General features: G+C 39.6%; 1 protein-coding gene across 2 annotated transcripts in view; it reads right to left on the reverse strand.

Annotated features, from left to right (window-relative positions):
* Positions 1-22,126, reverse strand: part of LOC120561001 (whirlin-like) — a 159,997-nt gene that overhangs the window by 55,977 nt on the left and 81,894 nt on the right. For both annotated transcript variants that reach the window (XM_039803942.1, XM_039803941.1), the window contains exon 3: positions 20,642-20,767. In XM_039803942.1, coding sequence (XP_039659876.1) covers positions 20,642-20,767 — 126 coding nt within the window. The remainder of the gene's footprint in view (positions 1-20,641; positions 20,768-22,126) is intronic.

The raw sequence follows: 22,126 nt of genomic DNA on the forward strand, positions 1-22,126 counted from the left end.
GGCCTGTCGGTGTTCATTTTCCAATACACACACACTGAATACAAGGCCCACCCCACTAGGGAGACTACTACTTCCAGGGCACTGTGCTGTGGCTGCCCTGCTGCTTCTCGCACATGGTACTTGTTTGTTTGTTACCGTGAGTGTTATATTGTTTGTATGTATGGATGCGCTGCACTAAAAGCAACCATGGACTTGGCTTATTGGTGTATGATCGGACTGCTTATAGTGATTCTAAAACACTGTCTCGCCCATGGACTCTAACATGACCATGTCACTGGCGTTGGCGGGTGAAATCCAATATAGCAGAGAATTCCTCCTACTGATAAACAATCGTTTATCAACGGATCATGCAGTAAACTCCATACCGAATTATCTAAGGACCTACCCAAAGAAAGGGGGTACTCGGTGAAGACTGAAGAGACTGAAAAACAAACTTTCTCTGCCTGTCACACTGCTCATCAATGCCCAGTCTCTAAAAGCGAAAACCGGTGAGCTGACTGCAAATATCCCCCACCTGCACGAGTACCGGAGCGCCTGTGTCATGGCTATCACAGAGACATGGTTGGACAACAACATCATGTCCAGCGAGGTGGGACCCCTCGGCTTCTATGTGTTCAGAACTGACCAGGACCCTACAATCACTATGGGGTCGGGGTCTGTCTACTCATCCAGGAGTGGTGTCGTACAGTGGTGGTGAGAGAGAGCTTGTGTACTCCTGATATTGAACTGCTGTGCGTCTCCCTTCGGCCTTTCTATCTGCCCAGACAGGGCACTGGACACTATTTTAGGAGATTTTAATAATTGTCCAGCGAAAAAGTGATTACTCACATATTATCAGTATGCGGACTGTCCCTCTAGGAAAATAAGTTTTTAGACCTATGTTATGGAACTTTCAAAGACGCCTACTCTTCATCATTGCTTGCACCACTAGTGGCATCTGACCACAATGTGGTTTACCTCTGGCCTATATATCAGAGGCTCCTGCAGAGGGAGAAGCCCCAAGAATGTTCAGTTAAAGTATGGGATAATGACAGTATTATGCACAAACTGTGACACTTTTAAATGCCCTGATATAAATGAACAGGTAGAAACAGTATCTGTCTACATCAATTTCTGTGTAGACACAGTCATGCCCATAAAAAACCAATAAAGTCTTTCCAAGCGACAAGCCCTGGATCTCCAATAAATTAAAGCATCTTATAATTGAAAAGAAAGAGGTACATTGTATTCCAAAACCCACAATCTTATGGACCCCCTTCAATTTGCTTATCAAGCCTCCAGGGGGGTGGATGATGCAATTTTGACATTAATGCACCTTTTGCACACTCACCTTGAGAAACCAAAGACTCATGTTAAGATTCTATTTGTGGACTTTTCATCTGCTTTTAACACCATGCAACCTAAGATTCTTGCAGACATTTAAGCCAGTGAATGCTATCTTAATACAGGTATTATTTATGGACTTTCTTACCAGTAGAGTCCAGCAGGTCAGAGTGGGCTCATCTCTGTCGTGTGATGACAACATCCACAGGCTCTCCACAAGGATGTGTTCTATCTCCTTTACTATTTATTTTATACACAAATTCATGCACTAGCACTTTACAAAACAGGCACTTTATTAAATATGCAGATGACACAGTGAGTCTGATCATGGGCCAGTTTTAGACTCCTTTTTAGAATGGTGCAATAAGTCACACTTAATTTTAAATACCAATAAGAGATTAGATTAGATTTTAGAAAGTCACAGCAATCCACCAACTCTTTTATCAATGAGGGGGCTATTCAGGTTGTTACAAACTGGGACTCATGGACTGATCTTTTGCACACTAAGACACTGCAAAGAATGTACTTTTTAAAGAAACTGCTTGTTTTTAATGTCAATAACAAAATGCTCCAAATGTTTTATACTGCTTTTATTGAAAGTGTTTTAACTTGCTGTATTATCTGCTGGTTTGGAAATGCCACTGAGTCACAGAAAAAGACAATCAGAAAATACAACTGCCAGTAAGTTACTTGGGATAACACTACTGAGCATTGAACACATTTACAAAGACAGACTGGTGAGAAAGGCCAATAACATTGTATGTGACTGCACACACACCCTTGCATCTCATTTTAAACTACTGCCATCTAGGCGTCATTTCTGCCAACCCCTTCTGACCAAGAACAGATCCAAATTCTCTTTTGTACCACAAGCCATAAAAGCCTTAAATCAGTCAAAATAAGCTAGATGTCCAACTGACCTGGTCATACCCAAGGGTGTGTAGTGTATTGTAGTGTGTGATGTATGTTCTTCATGTTAATGTCTGTCGGTGTCTGATGTAGGGATCATTTGTTTGTACCATATGTCTGGTCATGAAGTGCCTTGCGACTGTGCCGCAAACCCAACTGCCCCACGGGGATAATAAAGTTATCTACTAGGCAAGGCAAGGCAAGGCAACTTTATTTCTATAGCACAATTCAGCAGCAATGCGATTCAAAGTGCTTTACACAAGACATAAAAACAGTTAAAAATATCATACAAATTGGTAACAAAAAAAAATTTAAATACAAAAATGAATTAAGAAAAGGCAGTGTTAAAAAGAAAGGTCTTCAGCCTTGATTTAAAAGAGCTGAGATTAGGAGCCGACCTACAGTTTTGCGGTAGTTTGTTCCAGATGTAGGGACCATAGAAGCTGAACGCAGCTTCCCCGGTTTTTGTTCCGACTCTGGGTATGGCGAGCAGGCCCAACTTTTTATTTCCGGGATGGTTCAGGTGCCACCAAAAATTCTGCCGGATGTCCCTCTTTTCGGCCAGATGTCTGTCACCTTCCACTTTCTTTGTGTTGGCATTTGAAACTCCGGTCAATTTATGAGGACTATGGTTAACTGCTCCTCAAATCTCTGCAGGGTAAATCAAGATAGCTAGCTAGAATATCTGTTGAATCTCAGTTTTCTGTTGCACGACTAAAACAATCTTTGTACACGTACACGGTCCACCAAAACAAGTTACTTCCTGAGACTATTTTGCAGAGGCGCCGTTGCTCTGTCTGGCGTTTAGTACCGCCCAAAACGATTGTGATTCATTTAAAGAAATGCCAATAAACCAGAGGATGGTTTTCTCCCATCTTAGAATGCTGTGTGGACTAGCCAGACCCTCCTTTGCAGCGCTGTGGAGGAAGGTCTTGCAATGTGAGACTACGAAGGCACCAAACCACTTGATGTAAAGCTAAAGCTGTTAGCCACACAGCTAAAAACATGGCGAGACGCTGGATTCAAAGATTGTGAAGCAAAGCAGAGATTTGTGAGTTGATTTTTTTGATTCATATTTATTTATTTATTTTACAAAGACACTGTAATTCCATGATGGTTTAAAAAAGCTTCTGGATGGCCTACAATTGTTAGAAGTTAAAACGGTGCATTTCTTCTGCTTCTAAACCAAAGAAAGTAAATCTCTACACTGTATTGATATGAAGATATTAAATATGATATAAAGTATGTATTGTCTGAGGTGTTGACACACCAAGCAGACGGCAAAAAACTAGTGGCGAGACAAAGCCCGACTCTGGCATTGATTAACGTCTCCTCCTTATGTGTATGTATGTATGTATGTATGTATGTATGTATGTATGTATGTATGTATGTATGTATATATTAGGGCTGTCAAAATTAACGCGTTAATTTTTGTATATTTAACTCGTTAAAAAAAATTAACGAAATTAATGCAGCTGTGTTTGTTTACTTCATGTGGCGGCTGAGAAACGTATAACGATCTCCATAAGAGCAGGCGGCGCACGCTACTAGGAGGGATTTACCTGATTGAAGTAGGCCTACGGGCCCGTCAAGAGTTGAAACATGGACCAGTAAGATCCCAAAAGGAGAAAAAAGATGATGTGTTAGAATCCAGAAATGAATGAGCATGGGCTATAGACGGGACGGAGTACTAGTTCCGACATGTTCTCTCGTCAGGAGAGATGCGCACACGGTAAGCTGCTGTTTTGCTACATGCGCCGCCTGCTGTGCTGCCGATGTGATGTACGTGCGCGATTTGTTTGCTTGATAACTGTTACGTTGGTCACGCTGATAAAACCTTATTTGCAGTCTGATGTTTAACGCTGTCGACTCGATAGTATCCGTGACTATATTCCAGTAAATGTTTATTCAGTAAAATTGGTGCGTCTCACTGTCACACAAGCTACTTCCTGGTTGCGGTGCTGGAAGGGAAATGTAGTCAATCGCTTTACATTGGTAATGGATTGCTGTGCACAGCGTCGCTATCTAAAACTACACTCAATGTTTTCCCTTTAGGCCAACATACACCTTTGTGGTTTTGGGTTACTGGTTTAATGTGTAACATTGATATTGATATTGATGTGCATTTCTGTGTTTAGATATATGTGCTTTGCTTAGTCATTCAGATTAAACACTATGTATATTATAATATTTATGATATTAAGTACTGCCTAGATTGTAATTTATATTCTATATATATATTATTCAGAATATGGTATATTAGGTATGTGGCTAATATTGGGGGTGGTGACAAAAATCTGCTCCCAAGTCGGACAGTTTCTAGCCGTTTCAGCAGCCTTCAGCAGGACTAAATAAGCCAAATTGTTGCTGCTGTTGTTCTGAAAGATATTAAACATTCTGAACTTAGCAGAACCTTTCCTTGTTTGTTTTCTCTTCATATTTGTAAAGTTAAGTGATTTAGCATTATTTAAATATCGATTACTACAAGCTTCAGTCTCAATTTAAAAATGCGATTAATCGCGATTAACTACAGCAAATTGTGCGATTAATTAGTTAATTTTTTTAATTGATTGACAGCCCTAATATATATATATATATATTTTGTTTTACTTTATACCCTGTTTTGCATTGTTGTATCCTTCTGCTTTTGTGTTGTGTCTTGTTTTGTGCTACGTTGTGTGTTGAGCTCTGTTTTGTTGTGTTCTGTTTTTGTGATGCTTTGTGCTAAGTCTTGTTTGCTTGTGTTGTTTTTTGTTTCTTTGTATTTTAAAAAGCTTTTTTAACATCGAAGGCAGGGGACTACAGATGAAAAATAGCCTTTTGGCTAATTTTTGCTTTTTTAACCCATGGGAAATCATGTGTTTTATTAATTTGCGCTGTCCCCTTTTATAAATAAACTACACTCAAACTCAAACTCCCAGCGCCTTTGTCTTGGCCAAAAAGTTGTACTTGAACACACTGCAAAGACTACAGCGGATGGCCAAGTACCATGTAGTTCTGCACCTGCGTGAGGGGTAATACTGTAACTCTCCATGCCAGCCGGCGGAAATAATCTATTCGTCATTTTAACAGGTAAACCCAGAAATACAAACCGTTGCTTTGATACATACAGATAAACAGTGTTTGCCTGAATCAGCCAGCAGTAGTACAGAGTCTGCGGCCCCTCTGCTTCACTCCCCGCAGGGACGACAGCCGACACTGGGAGATGGCTAACCACGTTGTCCATCTCCCGCGCGGTCATCCGTTTGTAAAGTAGTCTCCCTGCGGTGGGGAAGTAGAGGGACCAACCACAATGCAGAGGGAGAGAGAGAGAGAGAGAGAGAGAGAGAGAGAGAGAGAGAGAGAGAGAGAGAGAGAGAGCTCTAGTCTTTATATTACAGTTTTTCTCAATCGCTTTGGCACAATCGTTGAATGACTTCATCAAACTATATGACTATTTAAACTATTAGGTCAGTTGTTCACATGACTAAAGTCATTTATAGTTGCTTTGGCACAAAATGCATTGAGTAAGCCTTGCAGATCAAAATAGTTTGCATTTATTTGCTATTGAATCATATTATCCTTAAATGCAATTATAAACATGTTCTTAATGTAAATCCCTAGATGCTAAACTGAACAACCAACACTCACAATAATCTGTCACATATACTGTATATTAGATACATAATAGTTATGCGGTATTGTTGTAAAAGTTTTCAGATGAATAGACGTAAGCTATATAGGGAACAATACACAGTGTTTCCTCTATGTTGATTGGCAAGTGGTGGTCCGCCACGGTTAGATTTCTCCCGCCACGGTTTCAGAAATGTACAAAAAGCCGTCTATCAGCAGTGATTGTAAAGAGCACGTCGACGGAGAATAGCGCGGACACGCGCTTCACAACGTGAGTGGGCACGCATGCCACTCGGAGAAAAGTGAGAAAGAAAAAAGAGACAGGCTGTCCGGAGGGTTGAAATGGCATATGTGCATCCTTGAGAATTGTAAGTATAACTTATGTTGTCAGTTAATAGTTCTTGCACATTTTTAGTTTCACCTTCACCTGATAGCTAAATTGCACGTGGCTGTTAATTCAATAAAACGCCCTTGATATCATATCATGGCATAGTAGGCTAAACTGTGACTATTTCATACATTCATGAAACATATTGGGTGAAATTCATTCAACATAATTCACAGCCAAATAACAATTAAAAGTACGTTATTTGAACATTTATAACCTAACCTAACCTGGCACTGCCTCCGTTTTGATGTCTGCTGTGGTGCGCAGCGCAGCTCGGACCGTGCGCCGCTTCCCTTTTTTTCCTCCATAAACTCCGCTCTCAGCTCCTCTGCCAGTTGCTGCATGAACTTCCTCCGGGACATTTTACAGCTGGTGCACTCCTTGGAGAGGATGTGTGCAATTATTTCAGCCAGTTGTAGCATGTATAAAGTTATATGAACACGTAGACAGCTACCGTCCATCTAGTGTACCGCGCCTTTCACAGAGCGAGCGCCCGGTGCTTTTCTTCTGATTCAGAACCGAGTCCATCCACGCCGTAGTAGCCTACGTTACCGACTCTGGCTTTGCCTTCGGCCCATCGGTGATGCCCACACTTGTTACTCGAGACCGCTAGTTACGTTTCTCTGACAGAGACTATGATTATTACTAAGCAACCAAGATGCATCTTCAACCACGCAAAAGATTAAAAACAAAACCGCGAAAATCCGAGCGGTCAATATGACAGTGTAGGTAAAAGTGATTGTATTTTCTTTGTCTTTTGTGTAATGTACAGTATAAAAACAAATTTAAATAAAAATACAGACTCTTTTAGGAAAATTCAGGTACCATCAGGATTGTATTTTTTTATTTAGCAAAGTTATTACACATATAAATTTCAAACCGACAGATCTGCCCCCACTGCTAAAAAAAATCCTTTATGAAACACTGATACAATTTCCTCACAATTAAGAGCAACCAAACACAAGCAGGTTACAGGTAAGGATATCACAGCAGATTGTTGTAGGGGATGGCTGCGTCATGCCAAAAGTTGTTCCCTTGTTGCACTGCAAGGGAGGATATCAGGTGTGATGTCGATAAAATGTTATGGCCAGACAGAGAGGAGAGATTGGATGAGCCTTGAGGTTGATACATTTGCCGCATATTTTCTTTTTTCTTGCACATCTTGTACAACAGTTCCTGATAATTTTGCTATTTTTGTTTCTGTACAAGCTTTCTTAATGTATTTGTGGTTGGTTGGTGTGTACATACAATGAGAAAGTATAGTGTGTAAATCAATACTATTCAGCTGCCTAAATACACAATGTTGGGCAATATTACTATCACCCTTTCAGAGTACACTGTCATTTGACAAGATGTCTTTGCATTATGACTGTCTTGGTCCAAGCAATGACAAATGAACATTTTGTTTTGATGGCAATGATTAACTCATTGATGGATTTATTTACATTTGAACCAAGAGTTAATTATTTTGATTGAGTAATCACCTTTTGCAGGTCATATAGAGTGATGTGCTGAATGTACCACGTGGTGTGAGGATTGTACTTAGAGTTTTGACAATTGTAAGTTTGTTTCAGTAAATGTGCCGAAGCGATTGAGAACAGTATAGGACATTATTTTTTACATTATAGGACAGCAACTCCCTTCCACAAACGAATGAAACAAATGAATGGACTGCAGACTACCAATGAATGGACACATATCTGAGACCTGGAGTGGTGAAGAGAAACCACCCACTATATTTATTTTTATATACTATGTACCTACTCTCTTTCACCATCTCTGCTTGCTCCCTCTTTTCTGCTTTTACATTTTCTTTCACAAGATGTCAAAAGCTCAGATTCTGCAACATTACCAGTCAATTCTCCATGGTAAAAAAGTATAGTCAAATAATCTGAGAAATGTCACACTGCATCTTTCAAGTTTGAAATTTGTAGAATGCTTATTTTAATCTTCTTTCTTTCTGTGCAATGCTATTTTTTCCAGGTGTCCCAATTTGGTTTGGACTAGTAAGGAATCAAATAATATTTTTTCTCCCAAGTAGGACACAGTGTGGTGTCATGAAAGCCATATTGAGGTTTTAGCCATATTGTTTACAGGTAGGAAACACTAGCTTCTGTTCTTCTTGCCTCAGGCAGGTTTAAAAATAGCACAGAGTTAGAGTGGCCTGCTTGTTGAGGCAGAAAGCTGAACTGAAAGCACACAGCAGATATTTAGCATGGCTAATAAAGCATTTTTGTAGACCTGTCATGGCAGTGAATTCAACTACCTGACAGACAGGTTTAGCAGTCTAATAGGAAGCAGGTGACAAGAATGCTAACAGGTTCATCAGAATCAGGTAGCAGATGTTAGCAATGACAGCTGACACAGGGCCATAAATCTTTACATCAACAACTAATTTAATCCATGACTAAGATTTAAAGGACCATCCCAAAGTGTGTTATGTTATGTTTCAGGGTGTTATGCCACAAGTAATTTACATTGCTGCTGGCCTTTTAGATTGTAAATAAAAAAAATGTAAAGTGTTTTTCTACATTTCATTTCCACTCCAATTTTCACTGCTTGAAAAGTAGATATAGTTTGCAGCATTCAAAAATACTGACTAGTTGCATTACTAAATGTGTTAAATTCATTAAAACTACAAAAAGAATTGATAAACTTTGGTTTACTACCTCCCATTTCTATCGTTGTTTTCTTTTTCCATTGCCTGGACAGGCAAGAGGAAATGGGAACAGTAGCATCTGACTGTCCTGAGGGAGATGCAGGTGGCAGATTTAGACCAGCAGGGGCTGAACCAGGCACAGCAGAAGCTGCATCAGGGGTTGAACCGGACAAAATATGAGCAGCATTTTTGAGATGGCCTTGGACGATGTGGCAAGAGCAGGGGAACTAGAAGTGGCCTTGAAGAGGGATGAGAATTCACAAACTGCAGCCTTCAATCAGCCTTCCTCAGTACACTGGGCCAGCTTGTTCAGGCATAAAGTGGCCGGCACGGCCCATCTCCTCTGCACCTGGAGTAGATATCTCGCATTTGAACATTTGCATTGTTGTATTTATGTACTGTATCTAGTTTTCTTTTTTATTTCCTGATTGGAACATGTATTATCATCATGTTTTCCTATTTAAAGGGCTTTGGCATTTCATTTACCTAATAGTCAATCTTGATAACCTTTAACCCTCAAGCCCAATTTATCGTCCTACGCTGTACCCCAGACCGCAACAACTGTAATTGGTCTGCTTGGCCGTGGATTGGTAAGTGTTGTATTTCCCCCTACAAATTTCCGGTTTCTCCTTCTCTATAAACAACATGAAATCAAGGAGAGGGTTAATCTTTCCTGCTACATCTTTTCAACCGTGGTCAGAAAGCAGTCAGAAAGAAAGTAGGCTATGGCGTAAGCTCTGTGTAGAGTCCCCACAGAACCATATATCCCGCTTCACCCTACCAACATAACATACAAGGACTACCAACTAAGAATAAACTACTGTAAACAACTATTATTGCAAAATGTAAACATATTTCTTCTCAAAACTCATAACTTCAGTTATGTAATTAATAGGGCTGTCAATCAATTAAAAAAAATTAACTAATTAATCGCACAATTTGCTGTAGTTAATCGCGATTAATCGCATTTTTAAATTGAGACTGAAGCTTGTAGTAATGGATATTTAAATAATGCTAAATCACTTAACTTTACAAATATGAAGAGAAAACAAACAAGGAAAGGTTCTGCTAAGTTCAGAATGTTTAATATCTTTCAGAACAACAGCAGCAACAATTTTGCTTATTTAGTCCTGCTGAAGGCTGCTGAAACGGCTAGAAACTGTCCGACTTGGGGCGCAATTTTTGTCACCACCCCCAATATTAGCCACATACCTAATATACCATATTCTGAATAATATATATATATAGAATATAAATTACAATCTAGGCAGTACTTAATATCATAAATATTATAATATACATAGTGTTTAATCTGAATGACTAAGCAAAGCACATATATCTAAACACAGAAATGCACATCAATATCAATATCAATGTTACACATTAAACCAGTAACCCAAAACCACAAAGGTGTATGTTGGCCTAAAGGGAAAACATTGAGTGTAGTTTTAGATAGCGACGCTGTGCACAGCAATCCATTACCAATGTAAAGCGATTGACTACATTTCCCTTCCAGCACCGCAACCAGGAAGTAGCTTGTGTGACAGTGAGACGCACCAATTTCAAACATTTACTGGAATATAGTCACGGATACTATCGGAGTCGACAGTGTTAAACATCAGACTGCAAATAAGGTTTTATCAGCGTGACCAACGTAACAGTTATCAACGCAAACAAATCGCGCACGTACATATCGGCAGCACAGCCGCGGCGCATGTAGCGAAACAGCAGCTTACCGGTGGCGCATCTCTCCTGACGAGACAACATGTCGGAACTAATACTCCGGTCCCGTTATAGCCCGTGCTCATTCATTTCCGGATTCTACACACATCATCTTTTTTCTCTTTTGGGATCTTACTGGTCCATGTTTCAACTCTTGACTGGCCCGTAGGCCTACTTCAATCAGGTAAATCCCTCCTAGAGTAGCGTCGCCTGCTCTTATGGAGACGTATTACGTTTCTCAGCCGCCACATGAAGTAAACAAACACAGCTGCATTAATTTCGTTAATTTTTTTTAACGAGTTAAATATAAAAAATTAACGCAAAAATTAACGCGTTAATTTTGACAGCCCTAGTAATTAATATCATTTTTTTTTAAAAAGGTTACAGTTGGGTGACTGATACCCACTGGGACCTTACTCTGTCCCCTGGAATGACCTAGTGAATGTGGGGCGGACTTGTAACGCCCCTAAGTGCCATATGTGGAAACCAGTTGCAATGGCTTATCTATGAACCAGGGGGAGCAGCGATTATAGACACTGAAGTGGTTTACTGGTCTGAAACCCTATTTTCTCATCATATTTGATATGTATGAGTGTGTGCTCCTACAGAGCATCCTTTATATAATATGATGATCGGGTCATGACAATATTGATGAATGAATGAATGAATTAATGTATTGGTCGTAACCAAAGGGTAGGGTCAGAAGCCTCAGCTTATCAGGCCCCCCTTTCTCACATTTTTAAGAGTAACAAACAAATTATTAAAAACAAATTAAGCAAAAATTGACAAGACAAGGAATATCAAATAAATTATTAAAAAAACAACTAAAGAACATAAACACCCAGATAACTTTCTACATACATGCATACATACAGTGTGTTTGCATAGGCATGCTTACACCTACCTATATATATACATACATACATACACGCCTACATATACCCATAAGGGTCAGTACTTATGTACAGTACATTGCCACCATAAGATGAATAATATCCTAAATAATGATGATAACCATAATGATAATAATCATCATTATCACCATTATCAACATTCTTACAGAATAATATAATAATCTATACTTATACTGTCATGTCTTTTTTAAATTTGAAGACATTCCTAATGTTTTAATTAATCTGGTAATGCGTTCCATAACTTCACACCACAGACAGATATGCACCTGCTTTTCATCACTGTGTTACAGGTAGGTTGTTTCCAATTGAGTTTGCCTCATAAGAGCATAACCCCCTTCTCTTTCTCTAAACATGGTTTGTATGTTGGGAGGAAGTAGGTTATTTCGAGCTTTATACAGAACTAATGCAGTTTTCTGGTTTACCAGGTCCATGAATTTCAGTGTTTTTGACTTAAAGGGATACTTCACTGATTTAGCATTAAGCTTTGTATCAGCAGAAACATGGTAGTATTTTTGAAAGACTGTGGTTCCCTCCCTCATGTCCCCTTGAGACGAGAGATCTCTGTATTGTGGGTCTGGAAAAAATCTTCCGATGACATAAAACGACGATTTTTGCGTCATCTGAAGATTTTTTTGCCCAGAGGCAATGGACTACAGCCAGTAGTAGGAGCTACTTCTGCATGTTTTCAACCCGCCCATAGGGGGGTTGGACTGTCGTCTTTTGGAGTATTGCCGAAGCAAAACAAGCGTCAGCCATCTTGAATCCTCGCTACTGGCTTCTCATCAGAAAACTTTTAGATAGATTTATTCATCCTGAAGGACATTTTAGAACAACAATTATGTGCATTCAAACTACCGTGCACGTGTACCACCGGGATACATTGGTACAGACGGAATACTCGACACACTACGCGAATTTCGCCCGCCGGCTATGGAGACCAGCGGTGTTGCTCAATGCATCTGGCCGGTAAAGGGACATCATCAGTGGGGAACGTTGAACGAGTGTGCCGGTGGAAAGCTAACGATAGCCGGCCACCTGTTCCATCAATCCTGCGTGCAAGTGTCCGCTCATTAAACAACAAACTAGACTACATCCAACTTCAACGAAACTCCCAACGCGAGTTCAGAGACTGCTGTGTTTTTGTTGTTGTGGAAACATTGCTGAACAAAAGTACGGTAGGACTATCCAGCTACCAGGCCGGCTGCTCTCCGGGTAAGAATAGTCGAAATGGGCTGTGTTAACATGGACTGCGTGGTGCAGAAATTGTGTTTGTGACTGTTAAATGCAGATCATTCTACATTCCACGCAAATTTACGGCTGTGTTTACAGCCCACCAAGCGCTAATGTATGGAGCTAGAACAGTCTCAATAAAGATAAATGCACACACTATATTCACACATGCACACACAGGATTCATACATGCACGCACATGATTCATAAATACACACACAGGATACACAAATGCACACAAAATTCACAAAAACACACACAAAATTTAAAAAGCACAGAAGATTCACAAATGCACACAGAATTCCTAAATGCACACACAATTCACAAATGCACACAAAATTCAGAAATGCACACAAAATTCAGAAATGCACACACAATTCAGAAATGCAAACACAATTTACAAATGCACACAAGATTCAGAAATGCACAGGACAAGATTCAGAAATGTATTTCTGATGCACACACAAATATATCTTGATTTACAAACTGCTTGCGGTCTGTGAACTGTCACTGCATTTGTGTGTGAATTTTGAGACTCCCCTGACGTGGCTCAACTCACAAATGCATTTTTTTAAACAGGGAATGATCTGCAACCAATCAGATATCTCCCTTTTTTTAGCCAATCACAAGAACGCACCCCACGTGGGGGATTGTTTACTTATTAGCCAATTGACCGTTCGCAAAATCCCGCCCTCGAACGGTTCTTGTCCAATCCTAGCTCAGCAACTGTAAGGAGAAGGACCCCCGTCAAACATTGCGATTTCAGCAAGATCGTGAAACGATGCGCCTATGGTACAAACGTACCCCAAACAACCTCAACGTTGCCCTTTTTGAACACTGATTAAACGAGAACTCCGGGCAATTTTTACGTTAATCTTGACCGCTATATGTATAGGAGTACTGTCGATAGCAAAAAAGACGAGCCGAATCGGTGCTAGCAACACGGAGCTGCTAAAGCTAAGCACCCACTCAGCTAAAACGGCAGTTTTGGGGGCATAAGATAAAGAGTGCCTTTGTGCTTCTTAACAGACACAAAATGCAATTAAAATGTGCAACATGAACAGGGCCCTTACATGACAACAAGATGCGATTAGCAACTTAGCCATTGTTTAAATTCACCTAGCTATACCTCTTAGCTGCTAGCTGCCGTCTGGGATGAGTGAGTGTGTTCAGCCAGGCTCCGGTAATAATCATCACGCAGCAGTTCCATGTGTATTTGTAGCATATATATATATATATATATATATATCCATTTTGTGTGAATATGAGTCTCTGCAGTGGCGAATTGTGTGGTAGTTTCCTTAGCCAGGCTAGCAGCCCCGTCCGGGCATCCTTCTACTTCCTCCCTCGCCTGCCGTGGCCGACAACAATCCACAGGCGGTCGCTGGTCTTGTGGATGTCCTCCAGAGGACAGTTCATGCTTTGACGATGTCCTCCAGAGGACAGTTCATGCTTTCGGCGAAATTTTGAAGTTTATTCCCTCCTCAAAAATAGGTATTTGAGCACTGTAGTGGTTATGATCATATCAGTGACTATGTAACTTCCTGGAAACGGGCCAAATCATGCCTGTTTCCCGCATAGCAAAACCGCCACTGAAGGCTAGCTCTAGCTCCATAGTTACCCAAGCTTCTTCCCATGTGAACACCTCCGCTCTTCACTTTTCACACATTAAGCTCCGATCTGCACACTGCTGTTTACCTTTTCCTGCTACAACTGAATTCCCACGGGACTTAAGCGCAAGACTACAGCCTTCTGCAACGCTAGTTACTCTACAAGAAACAGGCATCACTTGGTCCGCCATGTGTCTGGTTCTCAATTGTTTGACGGGCGTAGTAACAATAACTAGGGGGCGTGGCTTTTGCGAACGGTCAATTGAGAGGCACAGCGCCCCACCCCCAGAGGTTCTCTTAATACATCCATGAGAGATCCCCCTTCCTCCATTTTTAACTGCTCATGTTCATTGTTTATGTTGGTTACGGAGGTCTTTATTCTAGAGACGTCAGATTTATCGGGTGGCTGCAATTAGAAGAAAGGACTTTACTTTTGACCTAATCTCCCAGTCGATGGGAGTGTGTTCTCTGCATATTTATTCGGGTAAGTTCTCTTAAAATGTGTTTATGTTGTCGGCTCTTAAAGCCACGAAGTGCACCTAGCTAACGTTGTTGCCTAGCCTGCTAGCTAACTACAGTGCTTGCTAAGCATAAGTAAATACACCCGTGCTAATCATTTAACACAAGGCTGTTGGCTGGGTCGCTCTCTTCGTGCCATTTGTGTTTGTAAAGTTTAATCCTCGGTGGCATTTTTAATCTTTTTATAAGCTGTTACTGTATATGCGTAACGTTAGCAGTGACTTAGAAATGTGTGTTTATCAGTTGTAGCTGCAGGATGGGAGGTAATACACAATAAAAAGTAAAGATGTGAAGACACATAACGTAACATGGTGCTTCTTAACAGCTAAGAACAACGCTCATACATAAAAGGATTAAAAAATTTTATATTAATAAAAATGCACAAAACTGATTGTGTTTTTATATATATATAATGTTAACACAATTCTACCCACATTACCGGACACTCTAGCTGAATAATTATACTCAGATCTACCTGTTTTAATAACTAGTTAGGTAAACAAGCTCTTAAAAGACATTAACAACGTGTATTTGTTTTATAACATTTATCAAACATACTATATACTGTACACAAGTATATTCAACATGAACGACGATCAGACTCAGCTGCCGAGATGGTCTGCTTCCAGGCTGCAGACAGAAGGAGAAAGCTTTAGGTTAGTCCAGTAGTTATCCAACCTGTCCTGGTAAATTATAATTGTACACAAGTATATTTTAGCATACTGTAACATTAAGGTACTTCATGTAAATGTGTAGTGGTGTAGTTTATTATCATGGTCTTAACTGACTGTTGATCATTTAACACACTAGCTACACCTAGCTCTTATGTTGGTTGTAGCCTTGTAGCTTGTGTGTTTACAGTTATTTAACCTTTCTCACTTGCAGTTTACTGCATATCATACTACCTGTGGCAACCTTCATTAGCTGGTAGCGTTTACCTTGTTGTAGTTGCTGATCATATTTTGACTGCATTTGTTTGAAAGCTAGAAGCTACTGGACAATGGGCTGATGTTACATACATGCAGTAAATACAAGCTAGCTAATGTAAACTGTAGTACTGTAAGCAATGTAATTTAGATTAATTAATGCAATTCTCCTTACGGTAAGTGTTATGACAACTACAAAGTACAAACATGAACGTTTGGAAAGTTTAATTCATTGACATGGGATAAATAAGAAAAACCGTAGTAATGCGTTACCTACCTTCGCACATTGCGGCCAAAGTTGCCGACAGAATATTCTCCTCCTGCAAGCGGACTGACGCTGATTCACTTTCTCCATCTCAACAAAACAAATTAAACAGCCCAGTTCACAGTTCCACATCCATTTCTTCAAGTGTTTTGAAATGCAGCGCTCACATTGTTGCCCCCTATACAGTCTATGGTTGCCCCTGGTTACCGATAGTGTAGGTCAGAGCCATTCTCTATCACTCTGGTGTAGGTATGCCGAAATGGTGGACGGGCTCAGGCCATAGGCACCTCCCAAATCGTGACGTATGTCATGTAGGGTGCGTTCTTGTGATTGGCTAAAACAAGGGAGATATCTGATTGGTTGCAGATCATTCCCTGTTTAAAAAAATGCATTTGTGAGTTGAGCCACGTCAGGGGAGTCTCAAAATTCACACACAAATGCAGTGAAAGTTCACAGACCGCAAGCAGTTTGTAAATCAAGATATATTTGTGTGTGCATCAGAAATACATTTCTGAATCTTGTGTGCATTTGTAAATTGTGTTTGCATTTCTGAATTGTGTGTGCATTTGTGAATTGTGTGTGCATTTCTGAATTTTGTGTGCATTTCTGAATTGTGTGTGCATTTATGAATTTTGTGTGCATTTGTGAATTTTGTGTGCATTTATGAATTTTGTGTGCATTTGTGAATTTTGTGTGCATTTGTGAATCTTCTGTGCTTTTTAAATTTTGTGTGTGTATTTGTGAATTTTGTGTGCATTTGTGTATCCTGTGTGTGTATTTATGAATCATGTGTGTGCATGTATGAATCCTGTGTGTGCATGTGTGAATGTAGTGTGTGCATTTATCTTTATTGAGACTGTTCTAGCTCCATACTAATGCTAGTAGCTATGTGTTAGCTGAACTTTACGGAGCATATAATGTGTGTGCACTAAATGTAGCCTGTTTCGTATGTCGTTTTTATATAATGTCGTTTTTATATAATGTCGTTTTTATATATTTTAATTGTGTAACCACATGAGCCACAGTGAAAACATTATTTCGTGTATATTGCTGAAATGACAATAAAACACACTTGAGTTGAGTTCACTGTCTCACTGTCTGTCTGTCTGTAAACGGTAGGCGTAGCTTGGGAGTAGGCGCTAAAGCAGCGAAGCAAGTGCATTCTGGGATTTAAAAAAATAATAATTTTAAGATTATTTTTTGGGGCTTTTCCCTTTATTAGAAAGTGGATAGATATGAAAGGGGGAAAGAGATGTAGAATGACACGCAGCAAAGGGCAGCAGGTAGGATTCGAACCCTGCGCCACTGCAGGACTCAGCCAACATGGGCCAAATGCTCTTACTGGATAAGCTAGAGGCTGCCCCAATGCAGTCTGGGATTTGGTGTCTTTCATCCACATGAGCCAAAAACACATTTTATGGCTTTTATCGGCCTAGAAGCCACCAATAAAAAAAAAATTTTTTATTCACATTTGTACTAAATAAGTGACCCAATTTAAAGATATCATCTTTCCAACGGTGAAATATCCCTTTAAGAAATGATGAATTAGTATGATCATTGAAGCCAACCTTATTCACAATTCGTATTGCTCTTTTCTGAACTATGCATACTGTCTGTAGTGTGGTTTTGCAGGCATTACCCCAGATCTCAACACAGTATGTTAAATAAGGTAGAATCAGCGTGCTGTAGAGAGTGTTCATAGATCTGTGGTTAAGAAAGCATCTGACTTTACTCCACACCCTTGTGCTTCTGGAAATTTTGGATCTTACATGTTTTACTTGTGGTTTCCAACTGAATTTGTGGTCTATTATTACCCCTAAAAAGGTATTTTCTAGGGCTGTCAATCGATTAAAAAAATTAACTAATTAATTGCACAATTTGCTGTAATTAATCGCGATTAATCGCTTTTTTAAATTGAGACTGAAGTTTGTAATAATGGATATTTAAATGCTAAATCACTTAACTTTGCAAATATGAAGAAAAAAACAAACAAGGAAAGGTTCTGCTAAGTTCAGAATGTTTAATATCTTTCAGAACAACAGCAGCAACAATTTGGCTTAGTCCTGCTGAAGGCTGCTGGAAACGGCTAGAAACTGTCCGACTTGAGAGCAGATTTTTGTCACCGCCCCCGGCTGCTGTCGCCTGCTCTCGTCTACTTTACAGGCGAGGCGCAGTTCGTCTCCAACGAGCCTATGTTCAGTCGGCGGCAGGGCAGTCAGGACTCACCCGGAAATGGCGAGCGGAATGAGGTGACTAGTCTCTCAAAATCTGACGAAAATCTTCTAAACTGACCTTTGTTGATCTGAAATGAAGACAGATTCAGCAACTGCATGGCCTATTTCTCGCTTAAAATGTTTTCAGAAACATGTTTCAGTGAACTATTTTAGTACAATATGAGATCGTATTCTGAACGGCCGCCATGACAGTCTGGCTTTGAATTTACGGAGAAAACAAACCCATGTGACGCGTTCGTCCAATCAGCTGCCGGTTTTCATTACTTGGGCAACAATACAGAGTAGCGCCGCCTGCTGTTATGTAGACGTATTACGTTTCTCAGCCGCCACATGAAGTAAACAAACACAGCTGCGTTAATTTCGTTATTTTTTTTAACGAGTTAAATATTAAAAAATGAATGCAACAATTAACGCGTTAATTTTGACAGCCCTAGTATTTTCATATATGCTCTCTAACTCAACAGTTTATATCCTTAAGCTTACCTGAGCTGTTAAATGTGTTTTGCGATTTGTTTTTTTCAAATTTAAAGATAACTTGTTCACATCAAACCACAGTTTCAATTTACCTAGTTCTGTTGTCACCTTCTCCATTAGCCTTTGTAAACAGTTGTCTGAACCAAAAATGTTGGTATCATCTGCGAAAATGACATATTTCAATATATTGAACACTTTACAAATATCGTTTATGTACATAATGAATAATTTTGGTCCAACTATCGAACCCTGTGGCATGCCGCACGTGATGTTAGCTAGCATACTGACTCCTATTTTTCATGTAGCACTTCAGACCTACACCTCTGATATTATGCTAAAGCATTTTGAAAAACCCTGATAGGGTACAAACTGTAGTTTTTATATAGATGGAAGTAGTGAGACAGCTGAAGGAGACGTCTGTAGTTACTTATAATACTGAGCTATACCGAACGTTGAGTTACTCAACAGAATGCATGAAAAAAAAAGAAGAGTGCAGCAGCCGACTGGCTGCAGCGGTACAGGCCAGGACAAATTTACAATGATTTTTACACAAATGAAGAAATACCTTAATGTATTATGTTTGCCGAATTTACAACAAGGCACGAATGATGTTGAATTTGTCGTAGACAGCGTTTATAGGGTGTCCTTCTTAACAATTTGTGATACGGCTTTATTTTAAGGGAGGCATTTTCTCTCCCTGACCTAAAGGATCAAACCTTTACATTAACAAAAGAGGAAGGCTTCTAACGTTACATTAAGTAAAACAAAATGTTTTGTTTTGACAACTTGAAAATGAAGGTTTACTTGTTAAAATCAAGTTAGTTTAACTTCAAGCATGCATTAAGGACATAAAATCCTGGATGACCTATACAATTTCCTGATGTAAAACTCAGACAAAACTGAGTTATTGTACTTGGCCCTAAACACCTCCAAGGCTCATTACCTAAAGATAATAATGGCCACATAAAACAAATCTCAAGAACCGCCTTTTTTCACTTGTGTAACATTGCCGAAAATAAGGCACAACCTGTCTCAAAACGATGCAGAAAAACTAGTCCATGCATTTGTTACTTCGAGGCTGGACTACTGTAATTCCTTATTATCAGGTTGCTCAAACAAGTATCTTAAGACTCTCCAATTGACCCAGAATGCTGCAGCGCGTGTACTGACAAGAACTAAGAAAAGAGGTCAAATTTCTGCAGACACAGCACCCCTCCTTAACTCTGCTTCTCTTCATCTTCATTGATGTCAGATTCATCTACTAACCTCAGGTTAACTAGGCTCAGGTTTGCCTTGGACCAGCTCTTAGTTATGCTGCTATAGTTTTAGACTGCCGGGGGACTTTGTTTGACACACTGAACTCTCTCTCTTTCTATCTGTGTGCATTAATGTCCCATTAATGCTTGTTACTAACTTAGTTCTTAGGGCTTCTTCCCCGAAGTCCTAATGCTTTCTCGCCTCACAGATTTCCTTGGATTGTAGTGGCATCTGAATGGTGTTTGCAGCTGCTGCTGTAGTCCTGCTCAACGCCCTGCACTACTATTATTTCTAGTGATATTATCCTTATTGTTACTATAATTGTTTATCATACCTACTGCTATACTTATTATGAATCGTATTTCTGTATATCTCTATATCTGTATCAGTGTCTCTGTGTCCCAACCAGCAGCGGCAGATGGCCGCCCACCAAGAGCCTGATTCTGTCTGAGGTTTCTGCCAGTTTAAAGAAAGTTTTTCCTCGCCACTGTTGGACCAAATGCTTGCTCTTGGGAGGAATGGTTGGGTATTTGTAAATTATAGAGTGTGGTCTAGACCTACTCTTTGATTTGACACTAAATAAAATTGAGTTGGGGTACCTTTAGTGCACCAGCATCTGCAGCAGATCCAGGGTCTACTCCAGTGATGTAGATTCCTAGTCCATATTCAGCACCACCTCTGATCATTAGGCCTAGAGAGCGACCATCGTCCATATTCAGGATTACCTATAGAGGAGACATGACATTCAGATCTCTTTAGTGTTGTCAATAATATTGTGTGTAAAAACATGGAACATGCTGTTAGACACTTACAGGGGTCATATTTTGGTGTCTCTGAGTGGACTTGAGTCAAATAGGAGGAAAGATGCAGTAGGATGTGCCAGTAAAAACCAATGCAGTTTGGTGTCACTATTACTGTTTTGCTCTTGCATGACAAATATGTTACAAGCATTGCTGTTTAGTGGCTTTACCAAGCATAGTATGCACGTGAAAACAGCTTTTATATATATATATATATATATATATATATATATATATATATATGTATATACATAGTCAGTTTTACTTTTAAATAAACCCCTTCTGCAAAAAAGATTTTATGGTCATGACGCAAAGTTACTGGTCTAGTGTTGTAGCAGTAGCTCACTCAGTGTTGGGTATTGAATGCATCTACTGCTAATCTGTGTGTGCCATAAACATACATTCATTAACATTCAAGGTGAATATAATTCGGGATAACTTTCACCAGCAGTGCCTGCAGAAGGCACACAGCATCATCAAGGACCACGGCCACCCAGCACGCAGACTGTTCTCATTACCATGTGGCAGACGATACAGGACGATTTTTACCACAAGGCCATCAGGCTTCTTAACTCATAAACCTATATATTCCACTTTACCTATTTGCTTACCTGCTGCCTGAACTATTTACATAAAAATTCACTATCAACATGACTGCTGCTATTGAGCCACACACAATCCTCTTTTTCATGTGGATGGCTGTGTCAGAAGATAGAGCAGGTTGTCCTTTAACCATAAGGTTGACCATTCGATCCCCGCATGTCGAAATATCCTTGAGCAAGACAATGAACCCCAAGTTGCCACCATCAGTGTATGAATGTCTATGTGAATAGGTGCATTAGAGGCAATTTGTAAAGCGCTTTGTCCTGTAAGGTAGAAAGGCGCTATATAAATGCAGACCACCATTTATCATATATGCACATAATGCTACATTTTTATTTATCTCACGCCATTCTCTCCTATCCCATATATTTATTTTCTCAATATATTTGTGCAATACTGTTGCATAAACGTATCACTTTAACACACAAAACAAATTTTCATATATGCACAGTATATAGTGCTATATTTTATATTACATTTATCATCCCATATTATCTTAAATATTATTGTCATTTTATCTTTTTTTATCTCTTATAATGACTAGTGCTCTTGTTGCGGCCACTAGTGCTTTTAGACCCTGTGTTAACATGACTAATAAAAAGTATTGCCATTAACACATATTAACCTATAGTAGAACATATATATTTTCTTATAAAATCACCAACCAAAATGTACTGAAAG

Source organism: Perca fluviatilis, chromosome 6, assembly GCF_010015445.1.
Source record: "Perca fluviatilis chromosome 6, GENO_Pfluv_1.0, whole genome shotgun sequence".
Classification (NCBI taxonomy): domain Eukaryota; kingdom Metazoa; phylum Chordata; class Actinopteri; order Perciformes; family Percidae; genus Perca; species Perca fluviatilis.